The sequence below is a fragment of the Sinohyriopsis cumingii genome, chromosome 11 (assembly GCF_028554795.1).
Source record: "Sinohyriopsis cumingii isolate HCF-2022 chromosome 11, ASM2855479v2, whole genome shotgun sequence".
Taxonomy (NCBI): Eukaryota; Metazoa; Mollusca; class Bivalvia; order Unionida; family Unionidae; genus Sinohyriopsis; species Sinohyriopsis cumingii.
Genome location: NC_142971.1, coordinates 55,137,167 through 55,164,287, shown reverse-complemented (window position 1 = coordinate 55,164,287; position 27,121 = coordinate 55,137,167). Strand labels below are relative to the sequence as shown.

The following is a 27,121-nucleotide window of genomic DNA, read 5'->3' as shown; positions in this document are numbered from 1 at the left end:
GGGGTAAAAAAATTTTGACATAATTTTATTAGGGGGGTCACTGAAAGTTTGACAGTTGTTGACAAGGGGGGAGGGGGGTAAAAATTGCCTAAAAATTGTCGACATAATTAATGGACATCCCCTTGCATGGAACAAACTGCCCAATGATCTTCAAAACAAGGACACTGTGATCTCATTCAAGAGTGCTCTTAAAATTCACCTATTTCAACTACAAGAACAGACCTAGACTTAATAATGTTTAATTCCTTATTTATTGTCAGCATGCTTTTGTTTTGTAATTTCATGGTACTTGTTTTTGTAACCTTGTCGTATATTTGTTTCTGTTATCTAATATTGTAAAATGGTTATTGCTTCTAGAGATTAGGCACCTTATTAAGTCTACATTATTATTATTATTATTATTATTATTATGTTTAATTCCCCTGATACTGAGTTGAATATTTAGTGCAAAACATGAAATTACGAACTTCTGTTTTCATATTTTTTTTAAAAAAATTGTATAACTATTATAAAGCTGATTTGTGAATTATACCTTACAGAGCTTCCTTAGAATCAAACTTGTGTAAATTACAGACATCAACAGTGTGCAATAGCATAAAAGCAAAAATTTGATCTTCAAAAAACATTTTTAAATAAAACAAAAACAATAAATAACTCTGACTGTTAAATTATTAAATGTATGACAACCTGTTCTTTATGAAGAAACAATAAAGTTACTTTACACCCCTTTTTGGTACCCCAGTCACCCTTACATCATATACCACATACTTACTGTACATGTGCTCCTTGTTTACTGAATTGAAATCGCTTTAAATTCAATATGATATAAATTAATTTAAAAAAAAAAACTATCTTCCTTGAATAGATTGGTTTTACATAAAAAATACTGTAATACCGACCTACAATTTACCACTAATTTAACTTGAGAAGCTGGCGTCACGGCAGTACCCGGTTGAAACTCCACGGAATTCGCCATAAAATTCCTTTATATTATGGGATATAATCCGGGATAGCTGCGCAGGCGCGATGTGCAGGCTGCAAGCCGGGGAGTCATCAGTGGTTGAGCACATGGTCATTTGTTAGGTCATCCTTTCATTATTTTTCCACTCCAATTTTTTCTTTTTCTGTCTTCACATACTCTTCAAAATAGGAAGAAAACTATGAACTAATTCAAAAACGAAATTAAAAGGACAAAATGGGTATAAAGGCATTGCAAGATTTCATGGAAACGCACTGTTCAAGTGCATGTGTGTCAGTCGACCTACTGAAAATTTCTCGTGGATTTATGCCTGAAAAGCGAGGACGATTTCAAGACAGCGGCCGATTTTGTCTTGTCATCGATGCAGAGAGCTGTTTGGACAGACTGTACGGAGGCTTCTTTTCAGATTGGGTATGTGGGGGACAATGGAATCGTATGCTTTCGTTTCTTCAAAATTTGATACAGGCCTGCCACAACGCGAATTTGGATATGGTCGTCTTCTTTAATGGAGCCTTGGAAAGCGAAAAATTAAACGATTGGTTTGCTGATCAGGTTGCACAGAAGCGAAAAGTAAACATGGTGCTCAGACATCTGAACAATAAAGGAACTCCACCACCTAAGGTATGGTGGAATTCACCAGTATTTCTACGCGGAGCACTAAGAATGGCATTACGGCACTTGGGGGTGGGTGTGGCATGTTCAATGGACGATCACCTACAGGAAGTTATCGGCTTCAGCAGAGAACATGGGATGCAAGGGATAGTAGCCCAAGACTCGGTGTATGCCATTTTTGATCCTCCTCGCTACTTTTCATCACACAATCTAAAATTGACATACAAAGGTTCTCTTGAGACGAAAGAGTATATAATGGATGAGCTGGCCAAATGCCTTGACCTTAACCCGAACAGATTCTGCATCTTTGCTGCCCTTTTAGGTGGGTACAGTGAGAACATTAATGCATGTCATTCTTTTTTTCTTTCATTTTTTTATTGCCTTAATTCATTTATATGATGTAGATTTGATTTAAAGATGGTCAAGTGCACTTATTTAACAATGAAAACAAGATCGGGTTTGGATATGGCAAGTTCTGAGGTTTTAAAGGTTCATGCCTTGTATTATTTACAAACTTATAAGAACTATGTTCAGTTCATAATGTTTTATACCAGGCTGTCAAACACTCGACTCTTGGAATTATTTCCTGCAGCCCAAAATGACAAAATGATAATGCAGTTGCTTTATTCAGCCAGCCATTTTTCCTTGCTTCCGTATCATCTTTTGTGTGAGTGGCTTTTGCAGCTTGAAAAGTGATATGGCTCTCAGGTCATTGTACAAACTTGCTTGTTGATTCGAGTAAGAGACCCCTGGATTATACAATAAAACCTGTCTTGAGAGACCAGGTTACTAAGACGCAGATTGACTATATAGTGCTATTATCAACAGTAGTGAGAACACCTGTCCAGTTATTTTAAAAACACAAGAATATGAGCAAAGACGGAAGTATTGCAATATGGCAGTTATTAAGTGTCATACTGTATGGAGTTACCAGAAAGCTGGCCAAAACCTTGACAAGTTTAAGCTTTGTTTTCGACCTTTGTTGCTACAAAATGGGGGGGTTTAACAGAATGATATATATTTTTTAATCGTTGTAAAGATGGATCGATAAAGTTAAAGCACATGTGCTGAAGGCGATTTTTCACATATTCATTTATGGTGTTCTAAACAATGTGCTTCCATATATCTTGAATAAATCCCATTTGTTTCATATGGTCATTCCTGCAACGAATGGTGTGCAATCTTATTAAAAAATATGTTTAGACAACATATTATCAGGCGTATGACATAATTTACAAAGAAAATAGTTTTCTTTTATCAATTTCAGGGACAATTCGGTTCAGTCCAGGCATGCTTTTTGCTCATTGCAGACCTGGTGTTTTGAGAAACTTCTTGACTGTGATGCTGAAATACATATAATCTTTTAATGTCTTTTGATATAATGTTTGACCAAACCTAGCAACCACAAAGTGCTGTTGGAATAACAGTTTTCTTATATAGACATGGGTGGTTAAGAGTTTAATTTACATTCTGTTTTCCCAATCCTGATTAAGGGAATATAGTGATTTTCTTTTATACATGCCTTTTCCACTTTTGCTACACAGCTTTTGTCATTGCTCATAGCAATACCTATATGTTTGGTAGTTTGGGAAAACAGAATAAAGTTTGGGCCAATTCTCCAGTTTAAATTACAGCCTCTTTTCAGTCTGTTTCACCTGAAATGTTATACTCTGTAAGCTTCTCCTCAGTATGTAATCAGCATTAGAACTTTGCTGGTCCTTTATAGCATGCAATACATGTTGCAATATAGATGTGACAATACAAGATGTACTTTGATACAATTTCCTTGACAGTTTCATGCTACTTTAAAATCTTTCTGCTGTGTTGGTGTTGTCATCCTGCATAAAGGTTACTAGCACTACTTAAACAAATTCTGCAAACGGTTTGGTACTATTTGTAATTCTAGTTGTATGACATGTCCTTTTCAATCCTTAAAAAAGTATTCTGTGTGTGGTCAGGGAAAGAAGACGAATCCACACACATTAATAGACAGTATAGCAAAGTAAATTCGCTACAAGGTTTTCTTTCCCCACTAGTTTTAATGTGTCTGAATCTGCATTCACAAGCTGATACATCCACTACTCAGATCAGTGATATTATAATGCTCATTTGGGACTCTTGTTCATGGATTGCAATTAAACATGAAAAATGTTTATTTTAACTCGTCAACCGTTGAGTCAAACAGCTAGGCAGTCAGTCCCCTACAGCATACTTGCAGAGACATCTCCAAGAGCAGTGTTAGCTTTACCAGCGCCTGTATCCCTGAGACTTGCTGGCAGCACTGGCTTGCAGATTTGTACAGAGGGGGCTGTTTGCAATAAATATGTTATTGAAATCAACCAGTGGTTTGTGCCAGCTTAACATGTCATGCAGGATACTGGTCTAGACTAATACTACCACTTGAACTCGGCACCCGGGATACAGCCATTTTGTCTTGTCACTTGAGATACGAGAGGTAACGTACGACGAGTTATTGTGGCATCAGGAGTTATTGAGTTAATAAGCTGAAGATGTTTATTCAGTTTTTAGCTCTACTACTCATAATACTGAAGTGCATATTGGATGGCATGTTGTCCATAGTCTACCTCCTCCTGTTCCTTAGCACACGTATGTTATGTCTCCTCACAGACTGCCATGAAATTTTAAACTTTATCCCAAATTCTACATGGTTCTTAATGAAAATGGTGTTGCTCAAAACTTCTGAATGGAAGATCATGCGTATGTTTTGACATTGAACTTGGGGTGTTGGGTCAGAGGCAGTTGAAAAGCTGATATTTAAATATATTCCAGTATTTTGGTGGCACAATTTCAAGGTGGATTTTGCTAGTGGATTAGGAAGCCCATGTCCCCCAACTGAGAGACAACTGTTTTATGAGAATTGATGACAACTTCTGTGAATGATGTATGATCTTATAGCAGTCTCATGCTACCTTCTCGTTTTACCTTAGATCTTTGGTGCATCATCAGAGGCATTTTTGTGCTGGATCCGATTGTGATGGCACAACATTAACCTTGTATCATCTTACAGTAATGAAATATGCTGCTGTAATGTATGGGCATGTACAAAAGCTGTCTGTACCAGTTTTGGATGCCATTAATATCCATCGTAGTCAGGGGTTTTGCAAATGATTTATTGATATATCCATGCATCATTACCTACTGTATGCAAGTTATTTTAGTTCATGGTATTCATGAATAATTATTATTAGTTTTGCCTTGTTATTCTTTAAATTTATAATTTGCTCATTTGTTAGTAAAAATGGAAGAGACTATTGAGAATGTTCTCTCACTGTCCACAAATTAACACAAAGTGTCATGGTTCGTAATCTGCCCTCCCCACATACCATGCTAATTATCTTAATCCAGCACCTTTTTCACCATAAAGGATACATTCCAGATGTGTTCTACATGTATAAAGAAGTATTCAAATCCTCACATTTAAGTGAAGTTTTTACACTGAATTGTATCTTGTCTACTTTGGTCAATTTGTCAGCTACACTACAGGTGTATCACACAGCAAAATATGTTATACTGAATTCTCATTGGGGTGGTGGTTATTATTGTAGGGTTTAATGCCATTTTTCAGCACAAGATAGGATATACATGGCAGCCAGTATAAATGGTTGAGGAAGAACCAGGAAAAACCCCATAAAGAACCACCGACACATGAAAAGCTACTGGCAAGCTTTCTCACTTACCCACAATGGCCGAACACAAGACTAGAACCCATGCAGAGATCTGTAACCGAGTGCTTTTAGACCACTCGGCCACCCAGGGCCCCATCACATTGTTGGTTATTGTTCTTGTCCGGGTTAAGCAATAACCACCAATAAAATTAATTAGCTTATTCCCTGTGTGACGAGCAAGAAGTATTGGCAAGGCAGCAGAGATGCTAAACACAAAGTCAGTCATACTGCCAGGGTGATCAGTTCTGTGAATTGTGCAAATTTTGTGTGCGTTTGAGCACTTGAAGAACATTGATGATTGATAACTCACACAGATTAGTTGAAAGTTCCACATGTGAAAATATGCTCATTGCAGTATTCAATTGTTATTTAACCATTCTTGTCATGACATCTGTTTTTCAGGTAGGTAACCGTTTGCATGTCTGTGTTTGCAAGCTCAACATAAATGGTTCTTAAACCAAAATTTGATGGCACATTGTGTCCTGGAACAGTCATTATGGCATAGTTTCATCCATCCATCCATCCATCAAGAAGTTTTACAAATTCATGTTTAAAATATGTACTACCTAGAAAAACCAAAATGACAGTTTCCCAACATTGTTCATGTTTGGCTTATGATTTTGCTTTGTAAATACTTGATTATGATACTGTTGATGACAATGATTTTTACAGTTACAAAGTATATAAGATTATTGGAGCTGGGAAAGTGTTGATGGAGATACCACTGAGTAATTTTGAACCTGAAAATGGTGTTAAATGTGAGTCGGGTGTACATGTTTTATGGACAAAAATAGTTGGCATGCCAGTCAATCTCCTTTAAGTGGTATTTGAAATTAAATTTAGAAAGCAGAATACAGAATCCAAATATATTTCAGACAATTTAAAAGTAGAATGCAATTTTCATTTCTTTCTTAAGTCAGTTTAGCCCTGTGGATCAGATGCTACAGAACCATATATCTCTATCAGGGTTAATATGAAGTGAATAAATAAGAATAAAAAAAAAATGAAATTAAGAAGTAAAGATATTTATTTGAATAACTCTGTCATAACAAGCTGACTATGGCATTGATGGACGAAAATCACTAATTCGACATGATGTAAGAAAATCACTAATACGGCATGATGCAAGAAAATCCCTAATACGGCATGATGCAAGAAAATCCCTAAAACGGCATCATGCAAGAAAATCCCTAATACGGCATGATGCAAGAAATCCTGCTTAGTGACCAGGAAACCGCTAGTTGAAGAAAGTGAAGCTTGTGTTAGTGAAAAATCCTATTTGGGAATAGAGGTTTCCAAAAGATTATGTCTGTGAACTCTGGAAAATTGTACATACAGCCATAGAGCTCAGTTTCCCAACCTGTTCAAGTATGAAGCTAGCTACATTTATGCACCTTCAGAAGGAAGCACATGACAATATTCATGTATAGTAAAGGAACAGAGTATGCTCAGAAATAATACTTATATAGTTAAAGGTTTTGATGTTACTACAGCTCAACCGAAGTTGAACAGAGAGGGTGGGATTGAAGTGTCAAGTCAGTATTGAACTATGGCCATTTCCTCCTACCCCTAATTGTCTACTCCACCCTTATTTCGGTAACAAAGAGGAAGGCTCCCATCTCCCTTTAGATAAAATCTCCAGTAGCATCTCATTTAACTGTATATGGGAAACAAATTTAGAATATCTCTTTTATGCAGCGATAACCAGCCACTGACTGAAGATATTGATGGAATAAATACAATTAGTAAAAAATCAACAAAGGGGCAGATTCCAAACTGCTCAATTTTATCACCTTGCGATAAAATATTACGTACTAGGACAGGGTGTTGTAAATAGTTTTCCTTCATTAACCAAAAAAAGTACCTGTGACTGCATCAGTCTACAAGAAGTACATCATAATAGATTTTGTAGGTATTCATCCTCATTCCATGACCAGATTTGTTATAGATGAGATTTTCTCTGCACGAGGAAATCACATTTCTTTTTTGAAGATGACATCTTAATTTGTTTCTGATTTACATGAAACCTATAATTTGTAATAAGATGATTTTTTATGCATTCAAGCATTGCAAAACAAAGGCCTGGTGGTTAAAGTGAGTTTAATGAAGCCAGCTTTAAATGGCCTAAAAGGTTGAATAAAACTGACAATCAACTGGTAGTCTGTTCCAAAGTATATTTGTTTTCTCCTCATCAATGAGAATTACATATAAACTATATCTCTACAGGTAATCTGCATACTTGAAATACAACCAGTATGTAAACATACGTAACAAGGTATTGTTATTTTGTCATAGATGAGAATTGCATGTAAATGTGTGGTAACGTTTTGTCTTTAATCTGCATACAAGAAATACAACCAGTGTATCAACATACATAAAATGGCACCACTTTCCTTCCAACGATTGAAAGACCATCAAGTTCATGTGTATTGTATTGCAGGCTGTGTTTCGCAAATCATACTGATATGTGGCACAGGTGTATGGTTTCACTCTAGCAGTAGTTATGTATTACTGCTTGTATGCTCTCATCTTGGCTTTAAACTCCAAATAATGCTAATGAAGGGCATGATAGTCTTCCTTTTTGAAAATAACATAATTGAGAAAAATCAGCCTTCCCAATTTCACAAGATCTGCACTCTTGAGAGGAAAGTGCGTGTAGTCACTGACAAATACGGTGGTTGATTTTCAGTCTGTGCCAGTTCGGGATACTGTTTACAATAACTGCAAAACATCTTTCTTTATATGTCAATAAATTTACACCGGGGACAACATTAAACCCAATGAAGTTGAAAACTGCTCCATAGTTTAGTCATCTCATTTGAAATTGTTTTGCTGCCAGAGATTCTCTTTGGAGAAATAGTTACTCCTACTCAGATGCAAACATTTTATCCCTCCACTTTCACAAGAATTTTCCTTATCCAAATCTTCCTTATTACCCTCCCTGCAAAACAATTTAACAAATTCCTCTTATCCACAGAGCAAATATCAGTTTGCCTAACAACAACTTCTTAAGTGATATTAACATACATTTTGTTATTTAAGTGCAGGGATGGCTCATTGTTTCACTTGGAAGTTAATCCTCTGTATAATCAGTTAAACATTAAAGAACCATAACTATCATTTAATCAGTTCCTTAAGGAAACAAACGGTAATTTTTTCATTGACTTATTTGCTGGATTAAAGTCTGTGAGCCATTCATGAGGATCTAGTTCAGTAAACACAAAACAACAAAGCCGCTTAAAACACTGCTAATTAAATGATATTGGCTTTTTTTTGGTTTTGATTCAGTCACCTGGAGAGAAAAAAATTCAGTCAAAAAGTGATATAACATATGCATATGAACCAGTTATCGTTGACCTCCGGTGGATGTGATACAGGATATAATGTATATACGGAATGGTGAAATAATCAGGAGTTTGCTATGCCCTGAGTTCATGAATGGCCAGATAAAGGTAGATTAAGTAATTCAATCGTGAAAATAAGGACTTGCCCAGTGTAACCCCTAGGGGTACAAGACTGAGAGTCAAAAATCTCCTTGGTGTCAAAACTGGGGGTCATACTGACTAAAAAAAACCAAACTTTGGTATGAAAACGGGGGTTCAATTAAAGGGGGGGGGGGACCTCTGAAACACAAATGAGGGTATATAGAAACACTGCTTGCCCAACTTTATAAAATGTGGGGGGAAAGCGCTTGTCCCAGAAAAAGGAAGGCAATGCAGTACTAATAGTTATACACAATTTTACACAAACACACACACCCAGTGTTACAAGAGCAGGATACATACAACATGATAAGCACAAGTCTGTAATTGCCTCTGATACCCATTACTGGTTCATAAAAAATGGGATAATGGGCTCTTGAAGCCTTGTCAAATTTTACTGATGTTACTGGAGAAATTTTTTCTCCCCAAATGGAAGATTTTGTTAGACTGGCATATAGGGAGTTTAAGATTGATATTGTTAGTCATACTTTTTGAAGGTGGTCTTTTGCACTGAACCGTTACAGTTTGAATACATCGTGTGGCTATGGTCTTGTATTTAAATTTTTACTTTATTTTATAGGAAATCATATACTGCCTGATGAAAACCTCTATGAATTTGTACGTGAGCTCATCACTAAATCGGATGAATCAGGAAAAACTGTTAAGGTAAGAGTTTGAATGATGGACAGTTTTTTACAAAAGTCACCCTTTGTCTTTTTCCTTGTGGATACTACTTTAGTTGATATATTCCATAGGAGAAAGATTGTATTCCTTGGAAGAAGGGAACATCATTCTGAAGATGGCTTGCATCTGAGACCAGGAAGACTCCTATTGATTTTGCAGCGTGTGTTTAGTCTTTAAAGGCAGTGTTGCTTAGCAACCATCTTATAGCTGTGAGGTAAAGGAGTATTGCTTCTTTCAATACTTTTCAAAGAGGGTTTTACATTAGCTCATTACCTCGTGTAAGCACCTTTGGATGCCTCTACCCTGTTCACATGCGAGTTTTGACACCTCTACACTCTTCTTGTGGAATTGCGTTTGGATACCCCCAGTGTAAACATTTTTAGCTGGTTTTTGTTGCACCACCTTTGGCGAAATCCCACTGTTAGATATGACATTCATTTATGTGAATGACCATTACGTCAGATCACATGGTCCCTGTTTAATCTCTAGCTGTTGTCTGCTTTATAAAGTAACTTATTTGTATTTTCTACTCTCAAAAATGGAGACAATGGATTTCGTTAAGTACTTTTGGGAGTTAGCGTTACAACTATTAAAGCTTCAGTAACATAGGTGAAGGCTCTGATGTTGATGTAGGCATCACTGAGTTTTTATAATTTATCAAATTCAGGTGATTTAGTGATATAGATGCAGACAAAGAACAAGTTTTGAGTATGAGAAATGGCAGCTATGGTTGGTCACATGACTTAACTGGCTTGACAGTGAATGAATTCTCTCCAGATTTTAAAACATATATATAAATAAAACTTTATGAAAAATAATTGTACAACTATATCAAGCGATTTTACTCGTAAAACTCTAGTGGTTACAGCATCTGTCTCAGATGCAGGTCATGGGTTCGATCCTCAGCTGAGTCATACCAACGACTTATAAAAATGGTACTAACATGTAGCTGCCAACCCTCACGAATTTTCCAATCCCATAGCTGCCAAGTGTCCCGTTTTTTTCCGTATTTGTCCCGTATTTTGGACCTGAATACGGGTGTACGTTTTTTGGCAAAAAAATTACTTTTTCTATTTTTAAAAAAAAATGTTAAAAAAATTCCCTGCAATTTTCAGTTTAGAACGGGCACTTGGTTCCATTCTGATAGAAATGTATCGCATGTACATAGGAATATAGTTCTACAATATGATTGGTTCATTCAAAATCGAAGCTACAATGCCTGTCTTTATCGGCCATATTGGATTTTGCAAACAGTTACCGCTGTCACTGTATCTCATTTTCATAATATTCAGCTTCTAATGATGTTGAATATGAAAGCAGAATATTCAGAATTTTCTCCAGGAAAGACTAAAAAAATCAACTAGAAGGACAATTGTGCCGTCTTGTTTATATTTGTGAAACCATCTAGTAAAGGAGAAAGCTACGTTTTGCAAGTTGTGTAACGTGATTTCGCTATTGGGCGCCTATGAAATAAAGAGCACAAAAAAGCTAATAAACATCAGCTTGCTGCTTCATCATACACAACTCAGCCTGAACTTACGACATATATAAATACCAGAGAGAACCTTATGTAATTTGATCGAAATTCGGTTTATTCAATTTCTTTTGGAAATTAACCTTCCTCTTTCAGTTGCTAGTGTTGCTGGCGATTTATTTCGCACACATTTTCCAGACGGTAAAATCGCAAAGGATTACTCGTATGCTAGAATGAAAACAGTTCGATAAGAAAATCACAAAGAATTGAGATTATCAGAGAAGGTTGATACATTCAAATTGATAATGACTGGAAAAAAATAAGGTATGGAAAAGGCTACTATAAAAAGTCTGTGTCTGAGTGTGTTGCACTCTTGCACCTTCTAAATGGGCATCTGAATGGAATATGGTACAACATATGCATATTTGACATTAAATAATTATGTAAAGCACTGTCCTACATTACTGATGGTTGTATATGTTGTAAATAGTTACATATGCATTAAAATTTTAAAAATCAGTATTTGTTCCAGAAAATCAGTATTTTTGTCACAAGAAGTCAGTATTTTTTTATTCGGGGGTTGACAGCTATGCAGTCCTCAATTATTTTAAATCTTTAATAAAATAACCGATTTCCCGTTAAGCGCAAGTCGTGATATTCACAGTTGCCTAAACGGTCTGGTACTGCTGGTCACGCTATTAGTAGATCTATGGACGATTAGTACATTGGCCTGGTAGCAAGCATTTTAGCCTGTTTTAATCTGTATGTATAAGAGTAGTTTTACAAATGCTTTTGAGAGAAACTGGGGCCTAACCGGAATTTTGCTCTGCGCATGCATCACAAACACTGAATCGAGTTACCGTTCAGCATTGCATGTAAGATCTTGAAAATATCTTCACCATCAAGGAAAAAGAAATGTATTACTCAAAAAGTGAAGTTTAATTTGGAATATATCAAAAATTGGCCATGCATTCTCCCATTAAACATTGATATTCATCATGCTTTTTGCACTCAGTGTGCCATCGCAGAGACGATGTGAGGAAGCACGTCGGTTGCAAAAAACATGTAGAAGTTGGGGAAATTAAGAATTCGCAGATTTCAGCCATCAGACCATGCTAAACATTTGTTCTGACAAATGTTCCCGGACTCGAAAATCACTTCCAAATTTTCCTGGTCAGCAATTTTATTCACCAAGATCAACCAGCAGGCAAGAAGTCTGAACTGTTTAAAAACAAATTTACGATCAAGCAGTTGAGGAAGTTCAAGTCTGCCACAGTATTCTGTCTTGATAAATAAATATTTATGCATATATGTAGTGTTTTAGTTTTATATTGCAAACTTGATATAGTGTAGTATTGACGGTCAGAGTGGATGGAGTTATTGTCATGGTATTTTTCACTAATTCATGTCCAAATTCACAACTTTTTATCCCGGTTTTCACTAATTGTCAGCCTGGAAAGTTGGCAGCTATGCTAACAGCTGCCTTGCTTCTTGATCCGCATTAAGAGGTTAGTGTGAGGACTGCTCGGCCTTGTGTCAGGATGTGACTGGGTGGGACTTAACTATAAACTGCCACACTGCAGACATCGTAGCAATATGACTGAAAAATTGGTAAAGCTGCGTTAAAAATCCAAATCACACAAACACTCTTAAATCTTTCTATACATAATAGATGTGTACCAGAAATGGAAAATAGTTCAAATTGATGTTGACTGTAGCATGTACACTGCTGTAACAGTTAACTTTCAGGCATATGTGTAAAGAGTCAAATAGGTAACGTGTGTTCTGTTTATAGCTCACTGCACTATGTGATGTAGGTACATGCGTATCAGCTGCCTACAAAGTCATAAAATTCTGTGAGGTGAAGGTTTAAAGCAGTGTGACAAAGGTAACGTTACAAGGTTTTCTTATTTCGAATAATGGTTTTATTGGACAATCATGGTGTATATTTCTATAGTTAAGGTTGCAATAAATAACAATAGCTTGGCCATCATTATACTTCATAATGATTTTCACAGGAAATGAAGGTTTAGGTTTATCAGGGATGCAGTCTGCCCAAAGATCTAATAATAAAGCTCACCTAGACTCTGTTATTCTTTACAGCCAACTCCAGACAATGCTATCCGAGCAGTTGTAGATTTTGTCCGCAGCCTAGCAGATGTATCAAGCCTTGATCTTGTTGGGGCAGAAGTATTCAGGTTTGTTTTACTTGCAATTCAGTGCCCGTCTTTTTAGGCAACTGTAGATATTTTAAAAAAGGGCAATAATCTGTGTTTGTTGAATTTTAAAATTTCTTGCCATTCAGATAGTATGTCACATTGTGATGTAATAAGAAAACAATGTTTCAGAGATGCATTTGATTATGGAATTCCAGTTTGTAATTAATTTAACTTCTGTTAAATAATGCATGGAAAATATATATCTAGGTATATTTCATGCATTTGCTTTCAACACTTTGAAATAGATTTTGAATATTTCTAGTCCTAGTTTGTCCTGCTTTTTTGTCAGGCTTTTTATTTTTCCACACTTTGTCCAGAATTGCCTAGTAACTCAAATTTATTTGTTTTGTTTTAAATTTTTTGCACATAGCAAAGCGAATATTTTAAGCAACCCATGATATATTCAATATTTGATATTTTTTACAAAACAAATTGTCCAGCATGGTCAACTTTTAATGACCATTATTATCATTATCAATAAAAACCATCATCACGGCCTTAAGCAGGATGAATATTTTTCTATGAATTAAACATTTGAATATATTAAACATGTTTTGTATATGCTTAGGGTTGAAGAAAAGATGTAATGCAAGACGTCACTGGCATCTTTTTTTTTCAGTTTTGACAGTAAAAATATCCAGATGATGTAATGGCATAATTAATTGTGAAGATTGCAAAGAACAAATCATATATTTAACACACATGTTAGGATATTGAAACTGTAGGCATTAATATGTTGCAGATGTAACATAATGCCAGTTTGCTTTTATCACAGTGAGTGTGAAATAAATCAGATGTCTGTCCAAATGAATGATCAGTTTGAAGTTGATACAAGTTTTTCACAACCATATTTTTCAGTTCTATTGGCTTATTACTCATAAATGGTTTTGGTGTCATTTTATCCATCACAAGTTCTTCATTCCTTTTGGTCATTTGAAGACTGCTTTTTTGTCTTCATCCCTTGTCATCTTATCAGCCAGCAGTATCAGTGAGGGTAATTTTTAACCACTTTCTGACCTTGTTGTATGGTTTAACGCCATTTTTCAGCAAATGATAAGCCATATATGGCGGCTGGTATAATTGGTGGAGGAAGAAACCGGGAAAACCCCGGAAAGAACCATCGACCCACAGGAAGCTACTGGCAAGCTTTCTCACATACCCACATTAGCTGAATCCAAGACTCAAACCCACGCAGACAGAGGTGAGATGGCAGTGATCCGTAATAGAGATTGCTTTAGACCACTCGGTCATTCAGGGCCCCAACCTTATTGTTGGTGTCTCCTTAACACATGATGTTTGTCATGTTACATACACTTGTCTCTTCACACAACTTGCCTATACTGATTTTGATATTTGAGAAAAAATATTGTAGTATACTTTTAATAGATGTATTTGCAGAATGACTAAGATAATGTGTAAATGAGCCACGATAGGGACCATCATTTTAGGTTCAATTGTCATTTAGCCAGAGCTCTCTATATTAAATCAGTGATCATGAGACCTGAATAAACACCATTTTTGTTGTTGCCACAGTTGCCAAAAAAAAAACACTTCAGGGCCTAGATTATACAGGTTCCACTTTTATAAGGATGTTATTTATCATTCTTTTTACTGGTACAGGATAGCCTTGTTAGTACCACACAGGAATAGCCATGCAGTTGTAGTTTTCATGTTACAGAAAACCTGTCTTGAAAGACCACTGTTATGTGAGACCATGTTCTCAAAGCACAAATTTAATGATTATATAGTGTATGACCTGTTATAAGAGACCATAGTTTTGTGGCAGAAGGGGTGGTCTTTCAAGACTGGTTCTACTGTATTGCTTCAAATAATAGCAATTAAGACTTTTTTTAAAGCAGTTTTGTTATCTTGATATTCATGAGTCATCAATGCAAACCGTGTGAAACAAAGTGACTGCTTGGATTAACAGCTATGAAACAGAAAGACAAGTGCTTTCATTTGTATCGTTTCATCTTGAATCAAATATCAAACCCTTGAAACCCATCAAAAAGAGACCAGCTAATTCTCCTTCTGGTGCTGCGTTGTTGCTGATAATAACTTATCAAAGTTGGCATGGATTTAGGATAACAACTGTAAGAAAAGAATAAATCGGCTTCTTACAGACTTTGATTTTGAGACCATTAACTTTAAAGACTTTGACGCATGTTTTGTCAGTACATGAATATGGACAGCCTGGTCTTTTGTGGGTAACTTGAATGTTTCTTTAATTTTTTTGTAGAAATTCCAAGGGAAACAAGCAGGAGTTGATTGCTAAATTCAAAAAGAGTGTCCAGTATTACATGAATGGAACTGAAGATGGATTCCTGAAATACAGGCCTAAAGGTAGTAACACTTTTAACATTTGCTTTTGAATTTGTTGGTCAGATTCATTTTTGACCTTTTACTTGCATTGCCATTACCTGTTTAGTATTGTTGAAGGGGTCTAGCTAGACTTCAGTTTTAAGAAGTGACATCTTTTTGACAGAACCGGACGATATGGAAGCAAGGCAAGAAATTATATATATATATATATTCTTGTGGTTGTTGGTAGGTGTTATATCTTTCTCTTATCTAATTTATGCTCTGTGCTAATTTGAAAATTTGTTTTGCTCAAGAATAGTCAGGTTGGTTTCAACATTCATCTGTAGAAAAAAGTTGTAGTTTGATCATGGATTCCAGAAATAATATTTTTGGACTTCACAGTGTTGGTCCCTTCAAAGTACTGTTTCAAATGTAGAGACTTAAGTATTGTGTTTGAATAACAGTCATTGCCTTTTGTGAATTGGGTCAGTTGATTTTCGTCTCTGCTGGTAAAGAACTTGCTAGATATTTCCTGCATTCACAAAAGTTAATGTCGTAATATGCTTAATGTACAAGATTTACGGAATGACTTCAAACATTACCTTAAACTCTGTTGACTGGTTTGCATTTGCCTTTCAGGTAAAGTTTGTTGACCGTTTAGAGAATCAATATATTTGCATATATTCATATATTTTGTTCATGTTCTGTAAACAATTCTGTTCTACTTGCACTTGCACAGGTACTATATCTACTCGCCAGGCATCTCAGAACATACAGAACAATCAACAGGTAAGATTGGTTGAAGATTTCTCTGCTCGATTTATATCTGCATGTTTATTCACTGGAGACAAAAATGTTCTATGCCTTGAAAAGGGTTATTTGCTGGACAAAAATGTTTGGGTCAAGTGAGTGAAGGGTGAACATTTAGAATGTTAAAAATGGTAATTTAAAACAGCTATTTACTATTCCTTAGAGACCAATAATAAGACGAAGACAAACAAAATATTCCTTTCTACTTTAAGAAAATAATATAAAAATAATTAGGTTACATCTACAAAATTGTTTAACTTGCTTTTGTTAAACTCATAAATACTGGAGTAGCAGCAATTTCCATGGATTAAGTTGTTGCCCCAACCCACGAATTTAATTACCCAATGAAAAATTACCCACTTTGACAAAGAAGGCCCTCCACCCGAGCCACACACACTTCTTCTGTTTCTGTCCTAGAGATCAACAACACATAATATCTGTAATCTGGTAATAAAATATTACCTTTATATCTGTTTGTGTTATTTTAATTTGTTTAAAAAGAATTGTAAAGTATTTAATATTTGGTCCGTTTGTGACAAACTTTAAGTTATCAAGGTTCAGGTAAACTTCACAGACTTTTAAGTTGAACTCAAGGTTTACCATCACTACATCAGTCTTGAATCACCTTTGGGCTTCAGAATTTTTGTTTTCCGGGTTCATAATAGCAGTAAATGGTATTTTGTTACATCATACTGAAAACTGGTATACCTTATGGAAAAATAATGATTGCCTTTCTGAGGTCTTGGTAGGGTTGGTAGGTCTGCTAATAATAGTAATTCCGGCACATACATGATGTTCACTGGCGTGATGACTTGTATCATATTTGCCTGCCTATAAAACAAAACTTTTTGACCAGAAAATCTTAGCTTCATCTTATACTCCTAATTGAATAATATATGGATTTTGTCATCCGAATCATGTCACATAATTTTTTATATGTAGTAAAATTCTCGAAATATATGAAACATATTATGTAAAATATTTCATTTTGGAGACGAGATTGTGTATGTAAAAAATATTGGTGAATGATTCTAAACAATTGCATGAGGGTCAATATTATTAAAAATTAATGACCATCAGATGTAATTGCACTAAAGCAGCATGCATTAGTAATATACAATATATGTGCATTAGAATTGAAAAGTTAGAAGATGAATAACCATGACAAAGACACGTTCCATCACAATTTTTTTTTTACACCTCATGATCAAATAAAAATTATGCCCTATTATGAGAGAGAGAGAAAGATTGTATGGTAATCTGTATTATTGTTCACTTGCTTGATATCTGTTATCTTACTCATGTACAAAACTGCAGTACCATATTCCATTATCATTAGGTAGGCAGTTTCTTCAAGTTTTAGTTGTCACTTCAGTTGTCCAAGAATTATGTGGCCATGTAGTGGTATGTACATGCTAATTAAATATGCTTCAGCTGTAGTTAGGTTTTCTTAAGCTAACACTTGTTTGAGGTCAAGATTCAGCAGACCAGATCAGATTAGTGAGGCTACCAATAGGGAAATGAGGCCACCCATGGGTATTATGAATACAGTACCAAAATTGTCTGAAATGCTTAATCGTGTATTTTGGTGCACATTTTTTTATATCAGGGATGCAGGAAATCACCTACATGGGAGTCCTCTGTATGCACACAATTGCTTCATGGCAAATTAAAAGTAGAAACCTTGTACTATTTTAAAACACTCATGAATTCCAGAAAGAGTAATGCATATAATTATGATTTATGTACATAAAATGAAACTTGCATGACACTGATTTGTTCCAGTCACCGTTAACTATTGAAATTGCAACACTCTGTCAGATTTCATTGCCTTTGTCAGAAATGTATTAAATCTATGGCTGATGAGATTGCTTGGGAAGATTTTTATAATTATGTACTTTTGGATGATAAAGCTGCAGTGAAATGGTTGCATTTATTAAAAATTGAACTTGTATCTGGCAAGTATAGCCGGTGCTGAGCATATGTATGAAAATGCAAGTGCTTTGGAATCAGTTCATTGAAATAAGAGGATTCACTCGTTACTTCAGACCAAAACTTGTGCCAGACGTAACAGCATTGTCAACTTAACAGAAGTCTAGATAAGCGGGAGAAATTTGCATATATGAGAATAATTTTTATTTTCGAGACTGGACCAAAATGCACAACATGCACAGGCTCTCAAGATAACAGAGTTCGAGATGTACTTGTTCATCTGTATTGGATGTGTTGTTGGAGATTCTTTGTTTCAGTTGTACTTTCATGTTGCAGAAAAAAATTCAAATGTCTTTTTCAAAATTAGATGGTTGATATACAAGTGTGTGACTATTGTGGAAATGCAGCCTGGTTATGGTTTTTGACTGACAAGTTTAAAAAAAACTACTTTAAAACATGAGCTTATTGAAAGAGAATATGGATTTTCATTTTCATATTAACTTAAGTTTTAAAAAATCCATTGTAACACTCTTGTTCTGCTTATATTTTTGTTTTATACTGTTCATGACCAAGCACTCTCCCTCCCCATATTTGTTTTAAACTTTATGGGGAATACAGTACCCACATTTCATAAATTCTAGATGGTATGCAGTGCCAGAGACAGATCTAGATGCATAATGCCTTAAAGACAGGCTTGTTTTTTTTGTTGAATAAATGTACACATTTATGTTTTTTTCCTTCAGGATCTATCAGGCTATGGAGATCCCAACAATCCACAGATAATTGTGGACCCACCTCTTTTAGGTAAGAAAAGAGCCTATTTTAATAATTGCTAAAATTTTAATACAGTGGTCCCATACTATGAAACAGCTTGGAATGCCCCTGCACCCTCTTTATAACTTGGTTCAGGAGGTCTCGGAAATATCAATTCAATGCTCATATTTATGGGTTGAAAGCAGAGTTTCAGAAAAAAGCAACAAAAAAATTGCATTATTAATTTTGTCGTTGGCAAATTATTCAGTAATCTGCAGTTTTTAACATTATGGCAGAAACACTGTTGTCCAGCACAGAAACTTCATTGGCACAGCTAATCTTCAGTCTAAATAGCAATACTACATTATCTACCCTTTTTCCACTGTCATGTCTTCAGTACATCCTGAAATATTCCCACCTCCAGTTAGTAATTGGAGGTTTAAAAAGATTAGAAGAACATGGTCACAGTCTGATCCTCAGTTGTACCAATCATACAGGATATTTTAAACTTTTTTCTTGGACACTCACACTCATCTTTGTCATTTTAGGAAGTTTTTGACGATATATCCATTTTGGTGTTAGGTTGGTCTTTCTGCCCGAGCCCATGTTTTATTTGTGTGTCGGTGTCCCTTTATGTAGTTTTTAAAGGGTTTTTGCACCTTGCTTTGTGAAGTGCTTCTAGTACTTATGTCACGTCAGGGTAAGTTTACTACCCTTTTTTTAAGATCCTTTTAGTTTTCTCTCTCAGCTTATGTCATATGGTGTGGCTAAATGCAGGCTCAAGACAGCCCCACACTCGAGTCATTCCACGTATTTATCCAGTACTAAATGTACACATATTGATGGTTTTGTCCCATATTCATATGTGGGAAGACCCACTGTGGAACTTGCAGAAAGTCGCTGCACTTGAGAAAGAGGGCTCAGTCTTCCTCTATATCTCTGGACTAACCCCTTGCATTACTCTGGAAGAAGTTTCCTGCAGCACTTTTTTCTGTGGCAAGTGAGTCGCAAGAGTTGCTCATTCCTATACTTGTAACGGACACTCCGCTACACTGCTTAAAATTTTGCAAAAGAACCACAGGTACCTGATTCTGGTTTGATACTTAAATGGGTCAAAATCCTGAAAATGTTTGCTTTAATACCTGGAACATTTAAGAAATATGCAGTACATAAGGCTTGTAAGATGAGAAATTGTAGTTACTGATGCAGCCCACAATTTTGTTTGTGGTATTCGCATTTATGGCGAAACCTTTCATTATAGGTGTCACAAGTGTTATGGGTTATTTTTCAATGCGCTATCACACGTTTATTGTTGGATATAGGAGAAGGTAAGAGAGCGAATGATTTTTGTCTGGTTGGACGTTCTTATGCTTGCTCCAGATCACCAGAATTTTCAAGGCTGTGTGACTTTATTAATACACAAAAAAGATATATATATTTATAAAAATAATAAAGAATTACAACCATCTCACTTTCCACCAACATTCTTACTACATGATCCATTTCGTTCAGGCCTTTTTTACTGCCATAAAAAGCAATATTAGTGTTCAAAAGATCTGGAACATTTCTAGGTCATTACCCGAACCAGGTTTTTACATGGATTTTGTGAAAGTAGGAGAGAAATCAGCTGAGATGCATGAAGTTCTTGTTTCATATTTAAATTGACTTTCCTTTTTTACAAGAATTGCGTAGGTGTAGAAATATCTGCTATCATCTTCCTTTTGGCATGATTCTGTATTAATTCAGTCGTGAAAATACTGGTTTCCAGCTGGTACTATTAATATTGCCTAACCTTATGAAAAATTGCATGAAGTTTCATATTGTCTTTCTCTTAACGTCTTATTGGTCTGACTCGTTTGCAATGGATAATTGAAAGGGGATCTTCCTCCATCTCATAATGATGCCTAGATCACTGAAAAGTGTCAGTGTAAATGCAAATATTAAGAAATCAATTATAATATTTCTTCCGTTTTGGTATCATACTTATATCATGTACTTGTAATAAAAAAAGAAGTCGTTTTCATTGCAGTATATTATTTGATATATAGACGAGGCACACATTTTTATTTATAACTGCTCCACATTAAGTTGAGCAATTTTGAACTTTTTTGATGCTTGTTAAGGTAGAACATGCTGATTTATTTTCAAGGTGCAATTCTGCATCTTCTTGGCGACCCATTTAACTCGTCCCAGACAATTTGTATTCAGTGAAGACAAGTAAGTAGACATGCTTTTGCTGAGCCTTGCCTTGGTTCCTTCCCAGGTGTTAGGGCACTTGCAATCATAGGGAAGTCTTCACCTCCAGTGAAGGGAAGGATCAGGAGTTCATATTAGTATGATACAAAATTACATCTGTGGGTGACTATTCTACATTGAAATTGCCTTCCCTGGGTCCCATGTATGTTTTATTGGAACAGCTCTGATCATAACCTGGGTCACAGGCTTGAGATTGTTTCTTGGAATGAGATTTGTTGGCTTCATTTTGTTTGTTTTTTTTTTTATGTACGTCCTGATTAAGCAGCTTGATAGATGCCACAGTTCATGAACTTACCTGGAGTTGACATAAATAAAAGTAATTGGGTCATTTAAGGTAATTGGATCATTTAAGGCCAGTTGCTGTATATTCTGTGAACATTTACATTTATCACCAGCATCATGACATGTCTAGGAATAGACTTTACATATCTTTACAAAACAAAAAGAAAAACAAATTTCACAACTGCAACCAGACTTCTTAACTATAAAAAAACTGTGCTAGAGTTCTTCATTGGCAAGCAGGTAGAAAATGTAACCTTGTTTACTTGTCCCTGTTACAACCATCACTGAACTACTTAAAGTTCTTCAATACACAGTTATAAATACAGACGTTTACTGGACAAACTACTGACAAGAATGAACAATTTTCATTAGCAGATTCATTTTCTAGAGGTCAGGAATTGTTATTTAATCATATATTTATATTAATAGAAGTATTTTTGCATTTTATTGTTGGGCAGATGTCCACGAGATGAGCAGTGTCCACCGAACTTTGGCCACTTGTTTAGATCATATAATGGGATGATAGTGTTTTACAAACTCTGATCTACATGTGATCAGTTTTCTTGCTGTGCATATTGTATACTTGTTAGGTGTTATGGGAATTGCATGCTGTGTTGGTTTAAAAGAAAATGTACTAAATTGTGATGAGAAAAAATGTCAAGCAGTGATGAAATAGTTAAACATTAATCTGATTACATTTTAGGTGCAGCTGCTAATGATGACAACAACAAAGGAAAGAAAAATCAGGTAAAATGACATGTTAACATTGTAGCATTAAATCTTTCACGTACTGCCATCTGTAATGTTGCTATCACGTGTGCTGATGCAGACCATTGATTTACAGTCCAGTCAGAACTGTATTTATTACTAAAAGATTCGTTTACAGCATTATCAGGCAATAACATTAGAGTTTTCTTTGTATAATAACTGTAGAATAATAGCATCAAACTATGTTTTTCTTGAGTAAATTCATAATCAGATGTTCACGTAAGTGGAAGGTTCGATTGGCTGATATTTTTCTTGCCCATTCAAATCCATTTATTTGGAGCTACACCACTGCACAATTGACCCTTATTTTTAAAAGTCTTCATAAGACAGACCATTTCCTACTGATTTATTAATGTCAGTTTGTTTTCTGTATAATAACTGGTGTTCTCCACTATTGACAGTTACTAAATGTGTGCTTGATGGTCAAGGATACTAGGTAAACGAAGACAATTGGTCTCAGCACAGTAGCTTTAGTTTTGCAGAATGTAGTTACCAAATATTGTGAATAGCTTGTTTTTGGGATAAGAAAGAAGTCTTTTGATTTCGGACTTCAAAGGTCAAGGTCACTAATAGAAGAATAACTGGTTTTCTGCACATTAACTCTGGTTCTCAATGAATGATTACCAAATTTTGTGCATTTGTTGCACTTGCAGTGGGGGAGAACACTATTTTAAAGCCAAAAAATCAAAGATCAAAGTTGCTGACTGAAAAAATAAGATTGCAAATTTCACCATTCATACAGTGTAACTAAGGTTTGGAAGGAAGGAAATGTTTTGTTAAAAAGCTATATGAGATAAACCATTCTCTTAATTAATCAAGCTGTTTGGTTTAAACAACATTCCAATATTCAGTTTAGAATTAAGAGGTGCTACCCCTTGTTTTGGTCAATGAAATCATAATTCTAGTCTTTTTCCTGAATAGTGAAGTGATACAGGCAACAAATTCCATTGGTGACAAGTCTAATAGTGACATTTATACTTGGAGCACAGATTGATTTAATAGGGAATGAAGATGAGCAAGCCCGCTTTTTAAAGCAGATCTGAAAAAGAAAAAACCCACGTGCATTAGATACAAAAGAGATTTGGGTGGATATTGGTGATCATTTGAGGCACTGGAATATACACTGAACAGCAAACTTGAGCTGAAGGCAATCCAAAATACAGTGTTTTAGCTTCTTGAGTTCACATTAGTGATATCATCAAAGTTTGACTGAAATTGGTTGACCTACAGATGTTGCCAATAAACATTGTATTAATTTGTACATGTGCAAAATGGTCAATCGGATTTCCAATGCCTTATGTAAAGATCTGACAATGACCAGTTAGAGTTCATGTTCTGGTAACCTTTGAATTACCGAATGGAAATGAATCTTTCAGAAATCTGAAAAGAAAGTGAATCAAATCATTTGGTATACGTTCATGCTCTTCATCCACACTGCTCAGTCACCAAATGCGAAGATGTAAGACTTCACGTATGTGGTTGATAAAATTAGCACTTATGGTAATAGCATAGGTTAACTGAAGATGGCCTGTAAGTGGTCGCAGTCAGATCTTCGTATAACTGTGGAAATAGGATTTTAATCAGGCTGGGGAATATTGCAGATCTCAGTTCAAAAGATAAATTACATGGCTCATAAAGTCAGGTAGGCTAGTATTTTAAAAAAAAAATATAGTATAATGTTTATTGTATATAATGTACCAAGCATTTCATGTATTGAGCAAAACTGGCTCAATTTCGAGATTTATAAAAAAATGCTTGCCCTGCGGGAAACATATCCAAGGGACAGAAACAAAACGGGAATGGTCAGTTCACCTGAAACAAGGATTTTTTTTTTTGTACCTAATTTGCACAGTCGATAACATTCCACATGTTCAGAGCAGTTTGATTTGAGCATTGTTTTATAGACCTAGATGTGCCTTGTTCGAGTTTTATGTTGTAAACTCTTTTTGCATCGTGTAACAGCCCATGACAATTGCTTTATTTGTTTAGATGAAATGTTGCTTGGCATTGGCATAGATCAAGAACCAATGTGTTTTCTAGGGCAGTTTGTTTTTTACGCTTGTCTTGGGGGGGGTATTTTCATCTGCTTATTGTTGAAGATAGTTCAGCAATTTCTTTTCACATGGAGACTTAATATTCTGTTTACAAGCAGCATTCACCTCTGTCTACGTGGGTTCGAGTCTCGGATTCGACCAATGTCGGTATGTGAGAAAGCTTGCCAGTAGCTTCTCGTGGGTCGGTGATTCTTCCCGGGGTTTTCCCGGGTTCTTCCTCCACCATTAATACTGGCTGCCGTACATAGCCTATCGTGTGCTGAAAAATGGCATTAAACCCCACACCACCACCACTACAAGCAGCATAGCTCAAGAAACATTCAACATATTCCTTAGCTGCCAAACCTCACGAATTTGGCGTGAATTTCATGACTTTTTCAGTGATTCATTGATTCATACCACAAGCCAAAAATTCACGAATTTTCCAATTCTCAATTAATTTAAATCTGTAATAAAATAACCGATTTCCCGTTAAGCGCTAGTCATAATATTTGCAGTTGCCGAACCTGTACAGTACTGCTGGTCGTGATATTAGTAGAACTACAGCCGATTAGTACAGTTGGTCCAGTAGCAAGCAGTTTAGCCTATTTTAATCTATATGTATAAGAGTAGTTTTACAAATGCTTTTGAAAGAAACTGGGGCCTAACCAGAATTTTGCTGTGCGCATGTGTCACCAACACTGGTTTGAGTTACCATTCAGCATCGCATGTAAGATCTTGAAAATGTCTTCACCACCAAGGAAAAAGAAATGTATTGCTCAAAAAGTGAAGTTTAATTTGGAATATATCAAAAATTGACCATGCATTCTGCCTTTAAACATTGATATACATCATGCTTTTTGCACACTGTGTGCCACAAATTGTAGTATTGTGCATGGTCACAGATGATGTGAGGAAGCACGTCGGTTGCAAAAAACATGTAGAAGTTGGGAAAATGTAGATTTCAGCTCTGGACTATTTTAAGCCATCGGCGAAAGACCTGCAAGCTACCAATGCTGGAGCATAGTTTGTGAGCTTTCTTGAACACAATCTACCTTTATCAGCTTTACACAATGGTAAACATTTGTTCAGACAAATGTTCCCGGACTTGAAAATCGCTTCCAAATTTTCCTGTGGAAGAACCAAAAGTGCTGCAGCTCCTATGCATTCCTCACAGCAACAGTGACGGCCAAAGAGTATTTTCTCTATTGAGATAAAATAAGACAGACTTTAGGGCCTCCTCAGCTGCTGAAAATTTGTCAGCAATTTTATTCACCAAGATCAACCAGCAGGCAAGAAGTCTGAACTGTTCAGAAAACATATTTACGATCGATCAAGCAGTTGAGGAAGTTAAAGTCTGCCACAGTATCATGTCTTGATAAATAACCACAAGAACAAGTGAAGTTTATGAATACCATAATAAATAAAAATGCAGATATATTTCTGCATTTATGTAGTGTTAGTTTTTACTGTTGCGATCTTGATATAGTGTAGCATTAACGGTCAGAGTGGATGGAGTTATTGTATTTTTCACTAAGTCATGTCCAAATTCACAACTTATTTATCACTATTTTCACTAATTATGAGCCTGGAAGGTTGGCAGCTATGATATTCCGATGTATTTTGGTAAGACTATTGATGTGTGTTTATCTTGTGTACTCCTTTTGGGCAGTCTTTAAATGCGTTGTTAATTGTGTTGTTGTAGGGTTTAACACCATTTTTCAGCACACGATAGGCTGTACATAACGGCCAGTATTAATAGTGGAGGAAGAACCCGGGAAATGCCCGGAAAGAACCACCAAACCTCACAAAGCTAACTTGTGTTATTGAGTCACTGTACTAAATTTGGGCAGTCTTTATTGCAATATAATTGTATTAGTTAGTCATTGACAGTTGGATTTGTGTCACCATTTTTAGAAGCTGTGAACCCAGCAAGTCCATCTTTTAATTTTGGTTTACCATCACAAGTTCCTCTGTTTGGAGCAAATTGTAGTGTGCATGCATCGATTGCAAATTGTAGTTGTCTTCGATTTCTTTTCAGATCAAACAATCTGCAAAGTCCCTTCAGAATGTTTCACTTCCATCGGTCACTCCAGAAGTTATGCGTATTGCCAGTGACAGACATCAAAAAGGACTCATGTCACCTTGGATCTACCAAGTGTTGTCTCAGGTATATTGATCTATGCTATTCATTGTTATAAGTTTGACCAGAAGAGCTTAATGGATGGTTCTGTATCCAACATCTGTCTGTCTGTCCATTTATTAGTACAGCACAAGTTTGTTCCCATTATACATTCTGAATTACTTAGAGGATTGCCATAAAGCATCACATTCATCCCAATATCTAGTTTGATCTTTGCAGACATCTATTATTGTTACAGCCATTGTAAAAAAATTTAAAACTGCCAATTACGAATGGATTTTCATATGAACAACTGATTTTCATTAAAAAAAAGAATGCTTGTCATGTCTAGTTGGTCCTCATTCAAGAGGGTGCCGACCTGATCTTCAATATGGCCACCATGGTTGCAATCTTACAAATCTTACTGCTATTCCAACAGAACAGAAAGTCATATTGATGTCTTCTAGATGGTCCTAAATGAAAATAATTTCAATTAAATGTTCAATATGGCCACCATATTGACCATTTCTCTTTCTGAACAAAACGTAACATTGTTGCATGTTTTTTCACTGTCTTGTTCCTAAATGAAAGTCATGTCAATCTGATGTTTATTGGTCATTCTGAAAAACTTGTTATTGCTACTTTAAAAAAAAATGAAAATAGTCATGGATATAATAATCATAGACTAAACGATTTTACAGAAATTTATAAAATATTTTTCATGTAAA

The 27,121-nt window shown here is 35.6% G+C and overlaps 1 protein-coding gene across 1 annotated transcript in view; it reads left to right on the top strand.

Moving 5' to 3' along the window:
- The first annotated feature begins 1,028 nt into the window (after positions 1-1,028).
- The window catches only part of LOC149788484 (constitutive coactivator of PPAR-gamma-like protein 1 homolog), a 67,042-nt gene continuing 40,949 nt past the window's right edge, over positions 1,029-27,121 (top strand). The window contains exons 1-8 of the mRNA XM_089974471.1: positions 1,029-1,913; positions 9,340-9,425; positions 13,021-13,115; positions 15,376-15,479; positions 16,177-16,226; positions 18,923-18,983; positions 22,174-22,217; positions 26,313-26,441. Of these exons, the coding sequence (XP_089830597.1) occupies positions 1,196-1,913; positions 9,340-9,425; positions 13,021-13,115; positions 15,376-15,479; positions 16,177-16,226; positions 18,923-18,983; positions 22,174-22,217; positions 26,313-26,441 (1,287 nt within the window). The 5' untranslated portion in view covers positions 1,029-1,195. The remainder of the gene's footprint in view (positions 1,914-9,339; positions 9,426-13,020; positions 13,116-15,375; positions 15,480-16,176; positions 16,227-18,922; positions 18,984-22,173; positions 22,218-26,312; positions 26,442-27,121) is intronic.